At 61.7% G+C, this 21253-nt stretch overlaps 5 protein-coding genes across 5 annotated transcripts in view; all 5 read left to right on the forward strand.

Moving 5' to 3' along the window:
- Positions 1-1587: 1587 nt before the first annotated feature.
- Positions 1588-3747, forward strand: LSCM1_04398 (uncharacterized protein; the record flags this gene model as incomplete). Its single annotated transcript, XM_067321907.1, has 1 exon — positions 1588-3747. One exon carries the CDS (start codon positions 1588-1590, stop codon positions 3745-3747), a length of 2160 nt encoding a protein of 719 aa, XP_067177002.1.
- Positions 3748-4275: 528 nt separating this feature from the next.
- On the forward strand, positions 4276-5451 carry LSCM1_04399 (uncharacterized protein; the record flags this gene model as incomplete). The annotated part of the gene is made up of 1 exon (XM_067321908.1): positions 4276-5451. The coding sequence occupies one exon, from the start codon at positions 4276-4278 to the stop codon at positions 5449-5451; it is 1176 nt and encodes a 391-aa protein (XP_067177003.1).
- A 1757-nt stretch (positions 5452-7208) lies between these two features.
- On the forward strand, positions 7209-12902 carry LSCM1_04400 (uncharacterized protein; the record flags this gene model as incomplete). Its single annotated transcript, XM_067321909.1, has 1 exon — positions 7209-12902. The coding sequence occupies one exon, from the start codon at positions 7209-7211 to the stop codon at positions 12900-12902; it is 5694 nt and encodes a 1897-aa protein (XP_067177004.1).
- A 1835-nt stretch (positions 12903-14737) lies between these two features.
- LSCM1_04401 (uncharacterized protein) lies at positions 14738-17518 on the forward strand (the record flags this gene model as incomplete). The annotated part of the gene is made up of 1 exon (XM_067321910.1): positions 14738-17518. One exon carries the CDS (start codon positions 14738-14740, stop codon positions 17516-17518), a length of 2781 nt encoding a protein of 926 aa, XP_067177005.1.
- A 1348-nt stretch (positions 17519-18866) lies between these two features.
- LSCM1_04402 (uncharacterized protein) overlaps positions 18867-21253 on the forward strand; it is a gene marked incomplete at both ends in the record, with an annotated part of 3111 nt that continues 724 nt past the window's right edge. The window contains one exon of the mRNA XM_067321911.1: positions 18867-21253. This exon is cut by the window's right edge and continues 724 nt beyond it. Within this exon, the coding sequence (XP_067177006.1) occupies positions 18867-21253 (2387 nt within the window).

A 21253-nucleotide genomic window follows, 5' to 3' on the forward strand; every position in this document is an offset into this window, starting at 1 on the left:
GCGCTGTGAGCGAGAAGAAAAGGGGATGAACGGGGTGAGGGCGGAGGGTGAAGGATGGGGAGAAGGTGGGGACCGCAGATGCGCGTTGCTCCGCGCCATCCGCAAGTTTTATGGCGGATCCTCAAAGTGGTCGGCTCCTTTGTGCGCCCTAGGGTCTCTGGTCCCTCCTCGCCACGTGGTGTCCGCGCAGCTAAAGAAGAGTACAGCCTACAGCGCGCAACTCATCAGGCTTTCACAGTGAGTGTGGGCATGAGGCACGCATGCCGTCGAAGCGTCGCTCGCGCGCATCATTGACTCAGGCCCGCTTCTCTCTCCCACTTCCACGCCTCACTCTCCCTTCCGATCTAGCCAGGTCACTCTCCGAAGCGGCGCCTGCTCCCCCCAGCCTACGCTTCCGTAACCCCCCTTCCCCCCAAAATCTGAAGAAGCGGCGCGACTCACCTCATCCTTCTCTCCCGGGGCTCATCTGAGACTCTATGTGTGTCTGTCTGTCTCTCTCTGTGTGTACGTGAGATCGTATGTGTTTCCTCTCTTCCTTTTCTCGATGGACAACTATCGTCGACGACGTCGTACGCGCAGCCTAATCCTTCCGCCTCTTCACGGCCTCCTGTTGGATGTGTTGTGTACGGTGCTCTATCACATTCCCATATCTGCACTTGTATGCGCCGCCGCTACTGCCACGACTCGGCGCCCTCCATCCCTCTTTTCTCTGTGAGCTCCGCCATGCCCCGTGTAGTGCAGCTCCTGTAGAAGTGGAGGAGGTGGCGCACACGCACACACACACAGACACACACGCAGACAGAGAGAAAAACCAAAGGAGAGCATCCGGTCACCGTACGACATAAAAAACGATTGCACTACCCGCAGGGCGTCACACTCACTTGGGTGGCGCTCGAGACGCTGAGGGCGACTTGGAGCGCTCGCGGGGTCAAGAAAGCAGAGGGGCCTGGTGGTGGCCCCTGGAGGGGGGTGCTGAAGGCAGCCACCACGGCCCGGTCTGCACGAATCGATGCCCCCCTCTGAAGCGAGCGATGCCATCTACATAGCGTCTCGCCTCGTCTCGCCTCTTCCGGATACATGTGCGTTTCCTCCCTGACGTCGCACAGGCTGCACCTCTCTCTTCTCCCTTCCGAAGAGCACGCGAGATTCTGAGCAATAGACGTAAGCTGTCAGCGATCATCTCTCTTATGGTTCACCGGCACGAGGCTGAACGGGCCGTTGATAGCAGCTTGCGTGTCGGCACGTGTCTGCCTCTGCTCCCACTCTCTCCTCTTCCTCCCTCCTTTCTCCCTGTTTCCGCGGCTGCTGTATTGGATGCAGCTGAGTGTATGGAGTGCAGATGCCGCGCAGGTCGTTCAACGGTAGGCACCACTGCGAAGCCCATCCTAAGCACTTCTTCCCCCCTCCGCCTTTCCAACCCTGTATCCCTTTCCGCACGCGCGAGCCGCGTCCATTCAGGGTCAGAAACCTCGAGGTGCTTGGCTCTAGGCAGAGGCGCTTGGCTCTAGGCAGAGGCGCTTTATCCTCCCTTAACTTGGTGAGGAGTAACGGCGAGGGGCCTCTGGTGTACGCACGGTCACTCTAATAATGCCGCTGTCCGCAACGCTGTTTAGCCTAAGGCCCGCCTCGTCCCGCGGGGCGCGATGGCATTCGCTTTGCCGTCGACTGCGGCATCTCCGCCAGACGAACCGGGCAGCTGAGGAGCAGCTACGTGAGCGCCGGCGTCTCCAGCATCTTCTGCGGGAGGAGCAGCGTGGCGCTGGCGCCACCGGTGGCAGCAGCAGCGGCGCGTCAGCGCCGCGAGCGGCCGCAGCGGAGCTACACGCCCCTCAATTGCTGCCCAGGAACGATGCCCTCGAGGCCGCCATAGCGCTGTCTATTAGCGAGAATCGAGATGCCCGCACGGATCTCGAGTTGGTGCGGCGCCTGGTGAACAGCACCCTGCTTTCTCTTGCCTCCCCGGTGGACCAGCGATGGGACCCGTACGACGTGAAACCGCAGGTCTTCGCGTTGGATAACTACATAGCGTTGCCCGTCTTCACATCCCTCGACTACCTGCGGCTGTTTTGCCAGCGCTTCGGGCTGACGGTGCGCGACCCGAGTGGGGTTGTATGGGCGTCCGGCTCAAGCACCACGGCCTCCGCTGGTAGCGATTTCTCTACTATAGGCTTGCTGCCCGACGCGCTCCTCCAGAGTGAGTGGTGGAGGCAGCGCCAACAGCAGCAGCAGCAGCAAGCGCGACCCCCCAGCGAGGTCACCGCGCCGTTGGCGGTCTCGCAGGAGGGGCGCTCAGGTCGAGAAACGGGTGCGAAGGCGGCGCCGGCTGACAGCGAACAAACACCAAAATATGGCAGCACTGGCGTGGCCGCAACCGCGGTAGAGCACATAATCCCTGACCTCTTTCCTGCCAGCGACGCGGCGCACGCAGCGCCTCCCGCACCACTGGACGACACCCCCATCGATCCAGAGGCGCTCTTCGACACAACGCTGATGTGCGGCACGGTGGAGGCGGACGGTGGCGCACTGAATGCGTCACGTGCGAAGCGCCGAGTAGCCCCGGTGAAGGAGGCGGCGCGCTCTCGTGTGCTAAATCATCCACGTCGTGGCGAAGGTAAAGCAAGGGGTATCGACCGCAAGCGGGCGTCGTCAAAGCGCCGCAGAGCCCACGGACAGCGGCTTTGTAAGCGACCCCAGGCGGCAGCTGGAACATCGGGGGCAGCCGCGCCGCATGGGGAGCGTGCAGCGGGGGTGGAGTCGGCGAAGACTGCTGTCGATGAGGCGAAGGCAGCGTACTGGGAGTCCGTCGCCCAGACCGCGCCTTTTCGACTGAAGCAGGCCACCCCGCTTCCCATGTTTGGGCCTTTCCTGCACCCATTCCTGGTCGGCTACTTCGCCGATGTCTCCACCCTGCTGCATAACGCCTCCATCGTGCCGGAGAAGGTGGATATCGTGCTGAATCCTGCCTCTCCCTTGGAGTTCGTGCTGGCGCGGGCGGCGACGGACCGTGTGCTGCACAAAGAGCAGCTACTCCATCACGCCTATCTGAGGGTCGAGAAGGAGCTGCAGCGCGAGTTTAGCCTCTTCTTTGCTGCCTGCTGCCCAGAAGTCATCTCCGCCTCCAGCGCGTGCGTCCCATTGCCGATGAATGCGGACGAAGTGAGCGCGGCATGGAAGGCCTCTGAGCGCCCCGTCAGCAACCGTCGCCGACGTACAGAAGCCGCGGCTGCGTCGCTGAACGAGCTGCAGGCTTACCGGGAGCGAACGCGGCTGCTTCGCGAAGCGGAGTACCGCAACGGGGTCGCCTACGAGCTTGTTCTTCTCATTCGGAGCACCTCGATGGGGGAGACGTTTGCAAAGATGCAGCATGCTAAGCACCAGTCGGCCCTGATGGGCCACACGGATCTGGATGTGCTGCCCGAGTTTGTCGCTGCTCCACATGTGCGCGAGATGGCACACCGCTTTTACGATGGAGCCAGCGAGCGAGAGAGGAGGATGGCGTGGGAGGCAATCGCTGCTCGGCAGCAGCGAAGTGCGGACGCCATGTTGCTTGGCGGTGCCGCTACGGAGAAGGACGGCGAGGCCGTAGCAGAGGGTTCTGGGAAAATGGGCGTCTTTGTGCGGCGAGGAGCACGTCACACCATCAATGTGGCTCAGCCACCGGACTCCTTTTTCCACGCTCCCGAGAACACCTACACGGAGGCGCACGCTGTCTTCACGGAGGACCTCAAGGTCAATCGCGGACAGTGACCGGGAAGGCGCGAGAGCGTGACCATGCTGCCAGGAGAGGAGGCCTCCCTCCAACGCTCCTGTGCGACCGCCTCTCGAGCGGCCTTGATGGCCATGGGGGACATGACCTTCGTGTAGAGCTCGCCTTGTGTTTCTCCTTTGCTCACAGAGATCGATGAAGCGTCAATAACCCGACCCTGCCCCCAACTCCCATGACTAGGCACTCCGCACGCACGTATACGCGTATACAGGGCGCCCGACTGGAGGGCTGGCAGCTCTGGAAGAGGCGCTCGCTGGTGGCTACAGAGACGATACGGGGCCCTGGTATGGTGAGGAGAGCTCGGAGGATGTGGGGGGTGGGTGGGTGGGGGGCATGTGTGACGCACGGATACTGTCAGACTCACATTCTGGGGTGCCGTGCCTCGGAGGTACCACGACAAATTTTGTTCTCGCTTCTGCACATCTAAGCGATAGGGCGCTGATAGCCCTCCCTCCTTCCCTCCCCCTCTCCTCATCAGTCTCTGTGTGCAAGGCGCTCCTGGTGTGCATATGCGGGGCTTCGTAAGCCCTCCGCATTGGCTGTGCCGGCATTGCCTCCTCTTTGCACAGCGAACTGACGGCGCGTTTTGTGACGTCACTCTCCGCTTTCATGACTCTCCACTGCGCTTCTCGCGTCCTCTTTTTTTTCTTCAATCTTACGCTCTCCCCCTCTCTGCTTGCGCTCCGTGCGGCTGTACCTTGGATGCGACACACACACACACACACTTCAACATTTGCCCATTGCCCACAACACATTCGCCGGGGTTTCCACTGAATATCGCACACTCAAGGGAACGCACACGTTCACGCGCGCATCAGCTCGGTCTATTGAACTCGCGATTCGGGGTAGAGGTGTCGCCACATCTTCCACCCTCTTTTTTCTTTTCTGCGCTCTCTAGCAGCTCCTCAGCCGGTGCTCCTCCGCACAAGCCTCGAACCACTTCTCCTTGCAAACGTCTCAGCGGCGGAAGGAGGCCCTTCTCGCAGTACCTCCATACCTCTTCGGGCTCTGTCCTGAATTGGCTTGCGAGCCCCGGCAGCCTCATCATAGAACCTCCCCCCCAAACGCACACACACGCAGATTGCGTTCGAATGGCAACAGAGGAGTACAGTAAGCTGGTCTCCGAGCAGCGCCTTTCCCCGGCAGCGGAGGAGGACCTGGTGCAGCGACTTTACTACCGGCAGATGAAGCTGTTGGCGCAGCGCGAGGAAGAGCGTCGCGTCACCCTGGAACGTACACGTGCGCAGATGCAGAAACATATATCAAAGGAGGAGGAGAATCACCTTGTGAGCCGCATGTATGATCAGCAGCTGGAGCGCCTTGCTAACTCGAGGGCCGAGCGCGATCGAAGGGTGGAGGAGGAGGTGCACAAGAGGGATAGGAAGATGGACCCCAGCGAGATCGATGACCAGGTGCGGCGAATGTACGAGGAGGAGCGAAAGAAAAGCCGGGCGCGGCGTGAGGAACTGAACTCGCGCTACATGCCGACCGCAGAGCCAAAGAAAATTGGGAAGAAAGAGCTACAGGCGTCGGTGGAGCGCCTCTCACACGTTGACTGGGAGAAGCGTGACGAGGAGCTCTTCAAGAAGTACGTCTACCCGTACGACCCAAAGACGACGACGATCTCTCGTGACGACGAGCAGGCGATGGCGGACCGCCTTTCGACGACGAAGGGGACCGGCTAATCTGCCCTACCACTGTCTCTTCCCCCTTCTGTCAGCGATAGTGAGGAGCATACGCTTACGGCCGTATTTTTTTTTGCGCGTTGCTAGGGGAGGGGCTATGAGCGGAGGAATGGCGGGAAGACCTGCGACTGCTGAAAGAGTCTCGGCACCTGGACCCACCACCTCCTCTCCCTCTGGGACCTCCACTGCAGCTAGGGGTGCCGCTTCTCTCGGCCCACTTTTCGCATAGGGTGACGCCCCCGGCCACCGGCGCGTAGGCTCGCGCGCTTTCTCTCTTGGTCCTGCCATGGGCTCGCTGGCGACTGTCTGTTTCACTAGACATATTTTCTGCGTCTTACCTCTAGGCAAGTGTGCCGTCGGTGCTTCTTCCCGGGCGCGCCCTCCTCTTTTGCGGCGTTGCGGTGGCTGTCGTCGTTGCCACTGTTTGGCTAGATTCGGCCCCCACCCGCTCTGCCCCTCGCCTGCTCTTCGAAAGACAGGAGAGGGGGATTGGGGAGGGATGTGGAGGATGAGGGGACACCGCGCTGCGATGTAAAGCATGTACAATGGCTCTGAGGCGCCTTTATATCTTTAGTGCTAATAGGAAGAGAAGTGGGATGGCCAAGCGTTCTCGTTGAGTGCGCGTCCGCCTCCGGGCTTCGGGTGCTGCCGGCAGCGGAGAGAGGGCGGAGGCGATGTGTCATATTTTCGTGCCTTGCCGCTTCCGCCAGCTCGCCCGTGAGAGCCCTCGCGGGACTGGCCAATGACAGGCGACAGCGATCGAGAACGAACGGAACACGAAGAAGAGGCTGCACCCGGTGATCCTCCAACGGAAAGACACAGTAGTTGCTCGCCCTTTTTCACCACGCTTGCGTTTGCCTCACGATGCTCGTTGCCCGCCACCACCACCACCACTTATCACCCTTCCATGGTCAACCGTCCTCGCGGGTCTGGACTGTCGTGCGCGCTACGCTGCCCTTAAAGCGAAAGCTCTTGAAAGCGGGGGCGAGGTGCAGAATACCAGCACTACCTCCCTCCCCACTATCACCACCACACGCGCTCTCGCCCCTCCAGCCTGCTGTGGAGCCGCTGTTTCTGGGCAGCTATCTGAGTTTGCGAGATGGCGTCCGTCGCGGTGCACCTGAGCAACACGGAAGAGCGTGTACCTTGAGCTTTGCATATGAGCCTCTCACACCCGCATTATCCGCCCGCATCCCTTTCCTTTTCCTCTCGACATGCCGACGCCCACCGCCCCCCTGAAGCGTAGAGAAAGGCTTTGCGCCAAACGCCTGCGTCGTGTGCGTGTGTCTCTGCTGCTCTCCGGTGTGCAACAATACACTCACAGCTCCAACGCAGCTCACGACCCGCTCACCAAACGCCCTCGCTAGAACACACCGACGTGAAACCTCCACACTTGCATTGAAGCGTGCGAGAGAGAGGGGAAGAGAGAGCGTCGTTACACTTGGCTCTTGGATTGCCTTCGCCCTCACAAACATACGCCCCCCTCTCTCCCTATCCCCGTTCTGGACGTTTCACTGCTTTCAATCTTTGATGCCGTTGTCGAATCGTCGACCGGGCACAGATCTATCATTGCTGCTTTGGCCGATTGCGCCTCCTTACGGGGAGCGCACGCCTGCCCTGCGGCAGCCCAGCCAATCGTATTATCCCCCCACCCACGGGCACTGGTCACAGCTGTGTGCGAAGAGCGCCCGCCACCCGTTGCTCACGTGACTTTTGTCGACTTTTTTTTCCTCTTTGCTGGCGCCTTCTGCCGCCCAATGCTCACGGTCGTCAGCCCCGCCACGCCTGGCATTATTGAACATGTGCCGCAGCACCTTCGCGCTGTCGCTCATCGCCGCCGGAGCTCGCGGCGCACGAGCCACCGCCGCTCCAGCGCGGGTAGTGCTCGAAACGGGCCGAACAGCAAGCGCGACAGCCCCCTCGAGGTTAATGGCATTTCGATTGACCGCCTTACATACATAAACACGGCCCTCGATGCCCTGCCGGGAGTGGCACTGCGGGAGTACTTCGCCCCCATTCTGCGGCTCAAGAAGCAGTTGCTTTGGGGCCAGCGCAGTGTGCGACAGCGGTTTCCCTCTCGTGTCACCGTCGAAGGCGCGGCAGCGTATGCGAAGATGGTAACGAGCGCGCTGACGTCGCTCACCGGGGCGCTCAATACGGCCGGCGGAGATCTGATGCTGGACGGCGGAGCGGCGAATCTGTCTTTGCAGCCGAAGGACCTCATTGCCTCCTTGAGGGACAAAGTCGCCCCCGTCAGCATCGAGGCTGGAGGGGTGCTGATCTACCCCTGTGAGCCACCCGAGGCGTCGTTTGTGTACATTGTCGTCACAGGCACTGTGTCCGCGACCTTTTTTCAGCCCCAGGAGCCGTCTCAGCCTCCGGCGCCTCAGCAGCAGCGCCGCGGCGGCGGCTTAGGGATGCGCAAGGAGCGGCAGATGTACTTTACCTCCGCCAAGGATGTCGTGCGCCTCTGCGGCGGTGGCCTCGCACCGGAGGTGGCGCTCGCCATAGATGACTACGCCGCTACCGGCTCGACTGAGCCCCACAACTCCATCCTTACTGGTGGTTACAGCGCCAACGTCGATGCTGCGTCCACGTCCAATGTGACGACTGCGATCCACCGCTCGCTGCGACGGGCCAGTCGCACCATCGGACAGCCAACGCTGCGCCCCATCCGAACAGAGCAGGTGCGTGGCCCCGTAGTGCTGGGGGCTGCCGAGGCTTTGGGGCTGGCCCCTTTCAGGTATGTGTGCTACACCGCCTCCACCACTTCTGTCGCTGCGCCAGCCTCAGGGACCGCCTCGACCGCGTCGAAGAGTGCCAAAGGCGACGGGGGAGCCACCCTCGTGGAGTTCGTTGACGCCTTCCGCATTCGCACAAGCGATGTGCACGCCGCTGTTATTGACATTGCTGCCCAGCAGCGTGCGGAGAGGCTGCGGCAGTCGCCGCATCGGCACGTGCCGTGGTGCGCTGGCGCGCCGGGGGAAGTTTTGCCGCGTGGTGCCGCACGCAATGTCGCCGATTTCATCGTGGCCGCTCGGCGCCGCTCCCTCTACAGCGACTATGCCCCCACAGAGCTGCTGATGCGTCAGAGCTGGCTGCTGCAGGACGCGCCGGCGCACACGATTCGCATGTTGATCTCGCACCTGGTGCCGCGCACATACATGCCTAGGGAGGTGATAGCCTGCCCGCACACGTCCGGGTCTGCTCGGCAGCTTTGCTTCCTGCGGCGCGGTTGCCTGAGCGTTTTCGTGGCCTCGAAGAACAGTGGCGCTCACGCGTCATCCGTATCCGACGATTCGCCGGCTGTTTCGGCGACGTCTCGCTCCGCGCGCGATGGTTGCGGCTGCTGGCGCTTGGGAGAGGCGCCCGGTGACCAGCCGGCGGAGGTGGTCGAATCGGGTGCCTCCTTTGGCGAGCTGTCGGTGCTTTTCCACGAGCCGCGCCACTGCGTACTGCGTGCAGACACGGTGTGCGACGTGTGGTGCCTACCGCACCGAAGCTTCACGATGCTGATGCAGCGTGATGCCGCCGTGCGTGATGGCCTGCTACAGAAGGCCGCGGTGCTCCGAATCGAGTGGATGGGCGAGCAGCGCTTTACGCGCGCCCTCGCTGAACAGCTGCGGTCCAGCTCCCAGTTGCTGCAGCCGCTCACTGACGTGGCCCTTCGCCTTATCCAGGAGCGACTGGAGCCGGTTATCTACACCCCGGGCTCGCTCGTGGCGAGCACGTCGACAAGGTGCACGGAGATGACTTTCATCATGCGCGGCACCGTCTCCACCATTTGTGACGGGGTCGCTACATACGGCGCGGGGGACGTGCTGGGCGAGGGCTGCCTGATCCCGCATCGATGGCCGCTGGGGCTTGCAGCACGCACGATGGTGGAAGGTTGGCGCATCAAGGCGGAGCATCTTATCGACGCGCTCCGACGGATGGACGTGTTGCACAGGCACTCGGGCCTGATAACGAGTCAAACGCCGCAGCTCATGAAGCAAATCTTTGGAGTTCCTCAGCCAGAGATCGAGGTGGACGCCACTGGTCGGCAGCGCATGCCTATCGTGGAGGCTCCTCCTGGAGGCAGCCCCAGCTACCTCATCTACGGTCGCGCGGCGAGCGAGGTGCAGCTAAAGGCACTGTGCTTCCTCTATCGTGACTATGTACGCTGGGAAGACATCAAGTACTCGAGCATCGATTCTGGGGCCGACAGGGGAGATGCGGCATTCACGCAGACAGCTCTCGACACTGTCGCTCGTGATTTGGCCATCAGCCGCCTAGGTCGGGGAAAAGGACAGCAGGTGTCTGCCGCGCTGAGTCAGCTGCAGCGGCGCCAAGGCACCCGCAGCGCCGGCGGCACGCATAGGGGGACCGTAATCGACAGTATCGCTGCCACTGCAGCCTCTGCAACGACCGTCGATCCTCTGCTCGGCTTAAGCCAAACTCGTGCCGCTGTGGGGCCGGGACACAGCGCCGCTCGCACCAAACGTGGCCGGCGCAAGCTAACGCGACCGCCGCGGGTCAGTGGCTGCTGCGGACCCGTTCTGCCGATCGTCCATGCTGGTGCCTTCTTTGTGTCGCAGGCCTTTCTGGGTAAAGAAGCGTCTTCGAACACTGCGACATCCCCTGCCGCTCAGCATGCTCACGGCAGCCACAGCCATATGCCGCTGCCACCTCGTCTGAATCGTATGGTGCGACTGCTTGAGGAGCGTGACCGCACCTGGGCGGCCGAGCAGGCCCATGAGGCGGCCCTCGCGCAGCAGGAGGTGAAGCAGCGCGACGCTGCCGTTCGGTATCGAGTGATGCCGCTGCCTACAGCAACGCAGAGCACACTGCCGCACAGCGGCAAGTCTATTCTCTCTTCGGCAGCAGGATCAACCGAGGCGGCCGCGGCCCGCCCACGCGCCGCCACGAGCGTCTTCTCAGACACCAGTCCGGCCCCCGTGCACATATTCCTGCAGGGGGAGAGACCCAAGTACCAGCTGACGTTGGACGAGGCCATTGCCGTCGGCTTTGTTATGCAGTTGCCCGATATCGCTCACATCCAGCGCTCGGTCTCGCTGGTCGACCCTGACGTCGCACTCGGGCCGCCGGCGCAGCGGGGACGTCGGTACCTCATGTGCATCACCCCAAACGATCGCTACGCGAAGCACAACTTTCTTTTCGCGGCTGCGAATCTCGAAAACGGCGACTCCTCCGAGTCGCAGCAGAGGGCAGCAGAGGCCCGGGCGGAAGCGACACTGCGTAGCAAGACAAGGAAACTGTTCACCATGATGCGCACCAGCATGGCGTCCCGCATGGATAGCGAGGCGGCGTCGACTTCAGGGGCAGCGTATCGCCCAGTAACGATCTCGGGCGAGCACAGTCCGACTGTCAGCAGTTCTGTGGCTCCACCGCCTGACACGCTGGTCTTGGTAAATGAGTTGCAGGGGCAGTTGCTGGACAGCGATGCGGAAGGGCTAGCGAATTCCCCCCCTGCACCCGCCGGCACGCCGTCGCCGGATCGTCGTGGGGATCAGCAGGCGTTCCTCTCGAGTCCAGGCGTTGCCGTGCGCACAGACTTGGCAGCGACGCCGTTTTCCTTCTCCGGCTCTCCCGGCAGAGGCGGTGAACGCAAGAGAGAGGACGCGTTCCAGCGTTTACTGCAGCAGGACGCGACACAAGCGATCGAGCTGCTCTGCAAACACTACGAAGTTCCATGGAGCTTCGCGTGGACGGAATTCAAGTCCGGCTTACTGTCACCCATGCAGCACGGCGGAGATGGGCGCAGCGTCACCGGCTCCGGCTATATGATGTCGCAGGTGACCACATCAGGGTCGCAGCGTCGCGCGCAGCGGCTGCAGAGACCCAGCCTTCTTGAGAGGCTAGAGAGTGCGGCGGCGGGTGGCGTGCCGAGTACCGATTTCACAAGCGGACTGCTGGCGCTGCGGCGGGAGCTGAGTGGAAGTCTGTCAGATGCCGAGGCGCCACAACGAGACAAGACGGACGCTGATGGAGGTGGCGTGCTTTGTACAACGAATTGGCCCCCATCCTACCCGCAGCTGGTGCGGGCCACGGCGCGGGATCGCTGGCAAAGCGGCAATCAGCTTTCTGCTGGGAGTGCGCCACCGTGCTCCTATGACCCCTCGGCGCCGCTGTCGCCGCAGAGCGCCTGTGAAACGAATGCGGCCACGCTTAGCGGCGCTGCGAGGGCGAATGTGGTCGGTGCAGCTCTTGTCGAACACTTCTTCGCCGGGAACAAGCGACATAGTGCTTCTGCTCTCTTCGTGGAGGGCTACGGGCCGCTGCAGCCGATGCCGGAGAACTGGGCAGAGTACCCGCCAACTCTCCAAGCTCGAGTCGCCAGCGGTGCTGAGTCGCACCGGGGCAGCGCTAGTGTAGATCGGGATGGCGGGAGCGGGTCGCATTTTTCGCGCCCGACCACATCGATGGCAACTGCCGCGGCTCTGCGCCGCAGCGCTTCACGCCCAAGTGGCCAGAACGGCTCTCTCCGGGGTGTAGATGGCAGTCGCCATCACTACCCCCTCGGTGGTGGCAGCGTTTCGGCGTCCGGCAGTGCTGGGCAGTTTGGTCCACGGATGGAGGAGTTTACCATGCCAGATGCTGAGGCCACTGAGGTGTTCATCCGCCGCATCCAACGCGACGTGAACGGACTTAACGCGGTGGCCAGGGAGCAGCGGCGGGAGCGCGATGAGGCGCGCTTGGGCAACGACCGCGGTGGCAAGTATCTCGCGGCGGTGGAGGCCGCCCTCGGCAAGCCCAACGGGGAGGAGCTGGCGCTGCTGGAGGTGTGGCGGGTCCATTATCGTCACATCGGCAGAGAGGCGCTGCGTCGCTCTTCGCTTCCCGCTACGCTGCGCCGTGAGGCCGGTCAGGACTATATGAAGCGAGAGCTGGAGCTCCTGGCTGATGCCCCCGCCCCAATGGATGACCCGGTGTGGCGCTACACTTCTGGCGTGCAGGAGTGGCAGGAGCAGCAAGCCGGTCGCGCAGAAGGAGCTTCTCTCGTGTCTGGCGCATTGATGGCGGGGGGCTCTGGTGCCCATGCCTCAGGTGGCAGCGCCGCCTCCGCACTGGACGGGCCACGACGCGTGGTGGCCACCATTGGCGCGGCGAGCCTCGGCTTTGCCCCCGCCCCCCTGAAGAGCCCATGTGTGGGCATGAGCCCCGATGACTACGAGGCGTGGGTGCTCCAGCGCGAGAACTTCTTCGCCGCGTACAAACACCTTCTGGGTGGGGACGGCGGGGCGGAAGGTCGGGTCGCCGCCCCGGCAGCGCCGCTGACAGCTCCGAAGTCGTGCTTCGCGCCCGCCTCGCCGTCACTGAGGCCGTCTTCGGTATCCATGAGCCCGGTCGCGTCTGCGACACCGCCGTCCCACGTACTCGCCGAGCAACTGGCTGATTTTCGTACGACGATGAACCCCCGCTCAGAGGACAGCGATCTCTACGAGGATTAACGCGCTGAGAATGCCCGCCTTCCGCAGCCTGATCATCTGAAAGCGACACTGGCGGGACTGGTTGCCTGTCGACCAGCCTGCACGCGTTCCAGCCACCGCGGTGGGGACAAATATCGGAGCGCTGAGCTACCTTTCTCACTTTTCCGGGAGAGGTAGAGCTCGCATGCTTCCCGGTACAAGGAAGGCGGCCTTTTACTTGCCCTTACGTGTATGCTCTCTCGCCCTCTGACACCGTTGTCAGTCTCTCCCTCTCTGATTGCGTCTGCGTCGGTGCAGGCGTGCACTGTCCCCAACGTGGTACGCTTGTGTGTGTATATTTTCCTTACCTTTCACGTTTTGCCTTCACAGGCGCGCGCTGACGAAGAGGGCTCTTCTTGCCCACCGCCCCCAATTGCCTTCTGTGAGTGCCTCGCTTAGCTAGCTGCAATTTTTCTGGAGGCTGCTCGACCGTTCTAGATGCACATATTTCTGTTTGGGGCCCTCTTACCCATTGTATGCCTACAGTTGCCACTAGACACGTATATGACCACCGTCGAGGGCCTCTCCCCCCCTCCACAGCCTTCCCCCTCTTCTCAGGTCTGCGCCGTGCACACATGTATGCTTCCTAGCTTCCCTCCTCCTCCCCTCCCCCTGTGCCTTTCGCTCTCGTCGCTTTCCCAGTTTACCCCACCTCCTCCTGTGATGCTTGACACAGTCTACCGCCACACCCCTTTCAACGCATGCGCACACAGGCATGCGCGAAAAGAGAGGCCTGTTGGAGGTGATGGCGACTCCGCAACGGCGTTGGCACAGTAGAATGTTTCTTTGGTGGTAGTAAGTCTGCAAGTCAAGGCAGTCGTGCCAAAGAGGTGGCGACGGCACGCGGCGCATAGCGACCACAGATAAGCACTTTTGTATCGAGGAGTGTGCGCTCCCCTTCCCCCATAACCCCCTCGGCCCATTGCGTATGGCGCGCTTCTACGTCGTCTGCCTTTCTCCCCCTCCCGGATGCACGTGTGTGTGCGTGTCCACCAACGCGCTACAGAGCACTCTGTGTCTGGCTGCAGCTGTTTGAGTTCACTTATTGACAGAAACGGAGAGGCGAGAAGCAGGGCGACAGTCACCATGCCATCAAAGCGGGAAGAAGAGGATTTATCGACAGAAAGGAAAGACTCGGGTCCCTAGGTGAGGAAAGGGGGGGCGGCAATGCCCTTCAGAGATCAACATCAGCTACCCCCTCCCCCCTTACGCCGATCACTTGGCACCGTTTGGTGTGTCTCTTTCACGAGACATGCGGTGGACACTTCAGCTAGTCGTGCCCCCCTCCTTCCCATTGAGGGCATGCGAGGAAACTGTCGAATGGTTCATCGCAGGTTGTGCGCGAACAATTTTTTTGTGGCGGGAGGGGACTGATGTTTATCGCATGGGCGTGTGCGCCTGATGCGCTCTACTACCGCTAAACTGGCGCATGTGGCTCGTCGAGTCTACCTTCGTTCCGGTACTCCCTGCCTCTGATGTTCCTCTGCCTCCAGCAGGCCCTCGCTCTCTTCGACTCCCATTCCCTCCATCGCTTAGTGAATCGTTGGTGGTCAGGGCGTCGCCTCTATTTTTTTTTTCAGCCATAGCTGGATGCTAACATCGGCCCCATTACTTGTGCCGTCAACGAGCAAGGAGGGCGCTCTCCTAACTGGTCCACCACACCGCGCGCATGTGCTGCGACTCTGCGACGTACCGCATTCCTTTTTCTGAGTCGTGAGCGTTGCCAATGCCCAAGGGCCGCCACGTCGCGCTGAAAAAGGCAACGCACAGCATATCGCATCACCTTTTCACCCTCTCTAGCGCACCATCAGCCCATCATGGATGAGTTTGCGGAGTGGGGCGAAGGCACCATTGGTGTCATTGCGACAGACAGTGCCAACACCGAGGGGCTCCGCTTCGATGAGTGTCGTGAACAGCTTTGGCAGCGCCATCAGCGCGATGCTGTTGTGTGTCTCGTTGACTGCAGCGAGAGTATGTTTGGGGCACTTCCAGCGGGCGCATCGACGGCGACGCCGGCCCATGAGGACCCAGCAGATGCCCCGTCGCGCACTCGTGACATTGGGAAAATTGATATGCCCACCCTTGACCCTGCAACGGCCATGGATGGCAGTGTAGCGGGTGCCTCCCAAGCCGCGGCTCACTCGCCTCCGTCTTTCTTCACCATGACGATGCGGAGCATCCTTGCACTGCTGAAGGAGAAGATTATATGCAGCAGCCAAGATGTCGTAGCGATCGTGCTGTACAACACACGAATGTCGGCCTCCTCAACTGACTTTCGCGGAGTCTACGTAATACAGGAGGCAACGCGCATCGGCACGAAATGTTTGCAGATGGTAGAACAACTGGAGGCAGCTGGCCGTCCCGGATCTGCCGAGTACCAGGAGTTCAAGACTCGCATTGGCCACTCGCCCATTACGTCGACATCCACCGCCCCCGCCGTGGTCCCTCCTGCGGGCGGTGATGCAGAAGCGGACGCCACGCCTCCAGCGGCCTTGACCGCCTCTTCTGCGTTCAAGTTTAGCGATGCGCTTTGGGAGTCGCAGCGTATCTTTCTGAGCTTCCGCAGCTTGCAGGCCATTCGGCGCCGGCAGCTTTTTATTTTCACGAACCGCGATGACCCAAGCGGCGGCGACATGCGTGAGTGGAACCTGTGCCGCAGCCGCGCATGCGACCTAGGCAAGGAGGGTGTAGTGCTCGAAGTCTTCGGCTTCGCTGCTTCCCACACACCTGGCCAGTCGCTCGACGGTGCCGCGGCCGCTGTTGGCGCCGCTGACGACCAGAGAGCGTCGGGTCAGTCGTACTCGTCACTCCCCGTCGCAGCAGGCTTTGAGCAAGGCGTTTTCTGGGGCCCATTGCTGAGCGAAATGCAGACGGCTTCTGCATGCTTTCCTGCCAGTGTGGACAGTGATGACTGGGCGGTGCTGGCTGAGGCCCAAGGCGAGGCCTTCGTCAGCGGCGGAGGTGCCGTGCACGTGAGCGGCGGCGCTGGCACGCTGCAGGAGCTGCTCGGCTCTGTCGTGCGCCGTGCAAATCCGCAGCGGTCCTTCCGCCACTTCCTGCTCCGCATCGGCGCTCTTCCTGGAGCGACCGTTTCACCATCTGCGACAACATCGTCAGAGAGGGATACAGAGAAGGCGCCGCCAATTGTCGCCGTGCCGCAGATGGCTGTAAGTCTGTACCTCCCTTTCGTGCGTGCTCGCCCTCCGCAGCGAGAGTGGCTGGATCCGCGCACGAACCGCATGCTGCGCCGCGTCGTTCACTTGCACGCCTGTACCAGCGCAGCTGGTGGGGATGGCGACGGTGTGGGCATGGAGGATAGCGAGAGGAGCAGCAGTGGCTGCACAAATCAGCTGCAGCGCCTCCGTAATGAGGAGGATACCACGGGCGAGTCGATGATGGGGCTGGAAGAGGTGCAGCCCGATGATCTCTGCCACTACGCAACAGTCGGCAAGGGGCGTGTGTACTTCACTGACGAGGAGCGCGCAAAAATCGTGAAGGCCGCGGCTGCCGGGGCCGAGCTTGGCTTCACGGTGCTGTTCTTCAAGGATCTCTGTGATGCTGTGAAGCGGGAGCATACCGTGCGGCGGAGCTCTTTCCTTCATGCGTGCGTGCAGCGTGGCGGGGTGCACTCGCATCGCCTCTTTGTATTGTTTGTGCGTCGGCTGCGCGCAAAGCAAAAAGCCGCGATTGCACAGTATTGCAGCTCGACGATCGCAGCGCCGCGCCTCGTTGCGCTGGTGCCATCACCCGACCTCACAGTGCATCCTGAAAAGCGCGATCAGGTGCCGGTGGATGGGCTAGGGCTGTACGTGGTGCCTCTTCCCTACGCTGAGGATCTGCGCCCCGTGCCGGAGCTGCACACGTGCACGCTCGTCAGTAAGCGAGCCACTCCTGCACTGGAGGACAGCTCGGTCGATCCAGCGCACCTCGATCTTGCAAAGCAGCTGGTGAGCGCGCTAACAGTCTCTTATCGGATCGATGCGGCTCTCAACCCCGCGCTTCAGCGGCAGTACCGCATATTACAAGAGGTTGCTCGGCGACTCTTCCCGCTCGCTGACAATTCCTTGCACTTCGGCATCGAGACTTCGCCCGGTGAGACCGAGGAGGAGAACGCCGATACTGGCGGCGCAGATGGGCTGCTGCATGAATTGGACGATACCCTTCCCGACTACGAGGGCATGAAGAGGTTCAGCGCACTCTTTCAGAGCTTCAACAAGGAGGTGCTGGGCAGCGACTACGACGCTTCGCTGTACTGCCCTCAGCCGCGGACGACCGGCTCAGCGATGCGCCGCCCGCGCGAGGACGCAGCTGGAACGACGGCAGTCGGCAGGCGTGCCGCGTTCTCCGCCGAAGAGAGCGGTGGCGATGTCCCTATCAAGCAGCTCCTTCGCCACGCTGCCGCTGAGAACGCGCTGCATAACCTGACCATACCCCAATTCAAGGCGTACTTAGCAGCTGCGCACGTGAGAACCGGCGGGGCCAGACGCAAGGCAGATCTTATGGAGCTTGCGAAGCAGCATTTGAAGCGGTCATCGGCAGAAGAAAAGGGCGACCTTGAGGGTGGTGGTGTGAAGGACGGAGGGCGTCTGTTCCTGTAAAGCGAATGCCAAGGCTGTGATAGTCGGCCATGGCGCTTAGCGGGACTACTGCTGCTAACCCTTGGCGTCTGCTCTCTCATCTCCTGTGCCCCTGAAACGTTTGCTGCCTCGCATCCTTTTTTTTCTCCGCGCTCCTTCCGGTCAGCTCGCATGTTGGACAGGCTGGCTCCCTGACACCCTCGCATTCACTGATGCACGCCTTGTCTGTATGGCTCCTGTCCAGCGTTGCCGCTCCTCTTCGCCGCTTCATCTCGATGCACAGACGCTTTCCCTTCAGCGTCGCACAGACCTTGCCTCACCAACACCTCTTTCGAGCGCACGCATGCGAGATTTTTTTCCCCCTCTTCCTTGATCTGTTGGCGCTCTGTTTGATGTCGGCTCACCCCTCCACAGAGTATGCATGCGCGTGTGTGCGGTGGTGGTGGGGGGAAAGAGTGAAGTGATGCACACGCAGAAGCGGCAGCGAAGCGGCTTTATCACACTTCTGGCGCTGTCTCGGGGCCCTTTCTCCTGGAAATAAAAAGGCTGCGTTGCAGTCCACCGATGAGCGTATGCATACATACATAATATATATGTATGTGCGTGTGTGACTTGCTCTATTCCTCCCTGTGCACGTGTTCGCGACACGCAATGTAACACACTACGTCTCTGTCGCCGCTCTTCGTACCCCCTACGAAGGAGAGGGGGGGAGGGTGCCACCATGCGGATACGCACGTTCATCTATCTCCTCACCATCCGTAGCGGGGGACATAAGCGCACATGGGCAGATCGGGGGTGGTGGTGATGGTGGTGGCAATCCTCGTTTTTCCTCGCACGTGCACATCCACAAACTGAGACAGCTCTGGTCTTTCCATCTCCCCCTTCCGATTGTGAGTGAGTCCCTTCGACTCTTCCGCCTTTGAGCACTCCAGCAACAAAAGTAGGTGAGGCGTTTGCACGGCTCCGTGATATCCTCTCTACCGTAAGCCTGCTGGGTTGCCGCGCTCTTGTGTGCGTGTGTATTCGATGGCTGCTGAGGTTCTTCGTTGGCTCACGCGAGAGCATCTGAGACATCTCTGAGAACGTGGCTCTGTGCCTGCGCACGGGCACTTCTTTCGCTTCCTCCTCAAGCGGTCTCATTCTCAGGCCTCCCCCTTCCCAACCGCCGCTTTCGTCTTCCTTTTTTTCTTTCTCTTCGCCGTGCTAGTCGCGAACACCTCAGTGCCTCCCTCTTTCCCCCTTCCTTCAGATCCGCTTCATCGAAGCTCTTTGCTGCTGCCTGCGCACGTGTGTCGCCCTGTTGTGTGCACACCCTTCCTCTCGGCTCAGGTTCCTTCGTCGTTCTCTTGCCTCTCTTTGCTACTTGCGAATGTATGTGCCTGCGGCACCCACTGTACCACCCCGTACCGCACCGCCGCCCCCGTCCTGTCCTCCTCCACCAGTGCTCTTGACTGCCCAGCAGGCGGAGCAGAGCATCGAGCTCATTCAGAGGGAGCTGTTGCGGCTTTTGCGGGCATGCGAGTTCAGGGAGCAACACCCTCACGCCGTATCGAAAGGGATCGACTATAGCAACAACAGTGCCTCTGCGCAGACCACTTCGACATCGGCGTCGCCTAGACACGACCCGACCAGGCCCTCGCTATCGAACACAGAGCCGAACCTCAAACTGGCTCCGTCCACCACCTCTTTCCCACCTGACCCTCATCGCACGGATGCCGCTGATGCCGCTGCTACCACCACGCCGATGGCGGCAAGCCTCAGCGGTGCTTCTTTCTCTGCCTTTGAGAGGCGCCGTATCGCTCATCTGCTGGGTCGTGTAGCGCTGGAGATCGCTGCTCTCTGGACGTACGTTCATCAAGGCGATCCGCTTTGCGGAGACTCACCAGCGGCTGACACCATGTCCGTTTCATCGGCTCTGACAACGGCACACGGGACGGCACGGCTGCCGAGTGACCGCAAGACGGCAACACCGGCGGCAACTTTGGCTTCTTCAACCGCTGACGGCGGCCGTGGGTCTGCCGCCGCGGCAGTCAGCCTCGGTAGCGCGGAGACAGGCGCCGCTCTACCTGTAAGGATGCGGCACTCTGTGTGGGGAGGGGCAGCTAAGGAGCGGCCAGGCGCGCGTAACAGTGATCCTGCGGTGCAGCTTGCTGGACTGCATGCCCTGATTGAGACGGCTGCTGCTATCCAACGCTCTCACAGGAAGGCAGGTGGCGGCGGCTGGGGTGGGAGTGCTGCCCCCGCAGACGATGGCGACGCTGGGACAGCGGGCAGTCTCAGCAAGAGTGCGCCTCCGGGGGCTACTCAAGCGATTCCGCTAGCGCTCCACAACACCTCCTTCGACGGCGTCGGGAAAGCCGATCAGGAAGTGGGGGACGCCATCGTTGGCTGGGAGTGTGGCCGCGGCTCTCTCGGTGTCGCTGCATCTCTCGTTGCGGTGGCACCGCAGTTTCCCGCGTCCCTCCTCACAGCGTGTCAGACAACAGTGCCGAAGGGCGTTAAGCAGAACAGCGGCGAGAGTGAGGCGACGTTGCCTGCAGCGCATGACCGTACCGTTTCCCATCAGGCACCGAGGAGTAGCGGTCGGGCGAAGCAGAGTAGCGCTGCAGGGTCTTCCATTCCCATCTACCTGCGCGCCTACGTATTTGACGACGATAATGACGGTTGTGGTGGCAAGATAGGCGACTCTGGTAATGAGTGCAGCATGAACGACAGCGAAGGTGACACGAGGGCGCAGCTGAATGCCGACATGAGGGTGCCTCATCGTATCAGCTCAGGCAGTGGCCATACCCGCTCCCTTTCACGAGCTAGTGAGCCGCTTGTCACCTCGCACGACGACAGCTGTCAGACACGGCCGTCCTCGGCTCGCTTTGCCATGGAGAGCGCTGCCCGAACGAGCCGCTTCAGTGCTGCAGCGCCTGACAGAAGGCCAAGCTTGCTTGGCTCAGCAGCTACTTCCCTCACCGCACCGGCAAACGTCGGTGGCAGCGGCGGCGCTGCCATCACAGTGGCGGAGCTCCTGGATGCCGATCCAGCCTCCCACAGCTCGTCGCTCCACATTCGACGCGCCCTTTCGGCCTCGTCGCTGCACTTCGCCTCTCTCACGAGCTCTCCACTACAGAGGTTGCAGTCTAGCGCGCATGCGTCGCCAGGATACAGTGGTGGAAGCGCAAGCAGCCAACCCAACGCAAGCGTCTCCCATCGGTCGCCAGACTCAGTGGAGGTGTTGCCAGCCGCCACGGCCGCTTACTTACGCAGTAAGAGCCTCTTTCGCCGACCTCACCGGCTCGAAGTTCCGGTGAGCCGGACGCAGTCACTGCGCCATGCGCCGTCGGTTTCGTCCCCGGTGTCCGCAAGCGGGATCAGTCTCGTATTAGCCCCTGGGGTGGTACACCCCGGCGGCACGCTGGCGGCGGCCTCTGGCGCGTATGGCAGCTCCTCTGCTACGTCGTCTCATATGGCGAAGAGCAGTAGTGGCGCACAGCTTAGCAGCGGTGGCGCTGTTCACTGGCGAACGTCATCTCACCTTGCCAGCTTCCCGCCAGTGGCAATGGGTGCCAGCACCACAGTGGACTCCCCACGCTCGTCGGTGGCTGGACTGCACTTCAAGCGGGTCGTTTCGCTGGACTCCGATGGCGGCTTATGGCCGCAGGGCTCGCTTGCCGACTCGCTGGAAATGAGTCCGCAAAAGATGGCGTCAATGCCGGGGCGAACATCAGCGTCTGCCATGGAGGCGACTCGCTCATCCCCGCTGCC

The sequence above is a fragment of the Leishmania martiniquensis genome, chromosome 29 (assembly GCF_017916325.1).
Source record: "Leishmania martiniquensis isolate LSCM1 chromosome 29, whole genome shotgun sequence".
NCBI lineage: Eukaryota > Euglenozoa > Kinetoplastea > Trypanosomatida > Trypanosomatidae > Leishmania > Leishmania martiniquensis.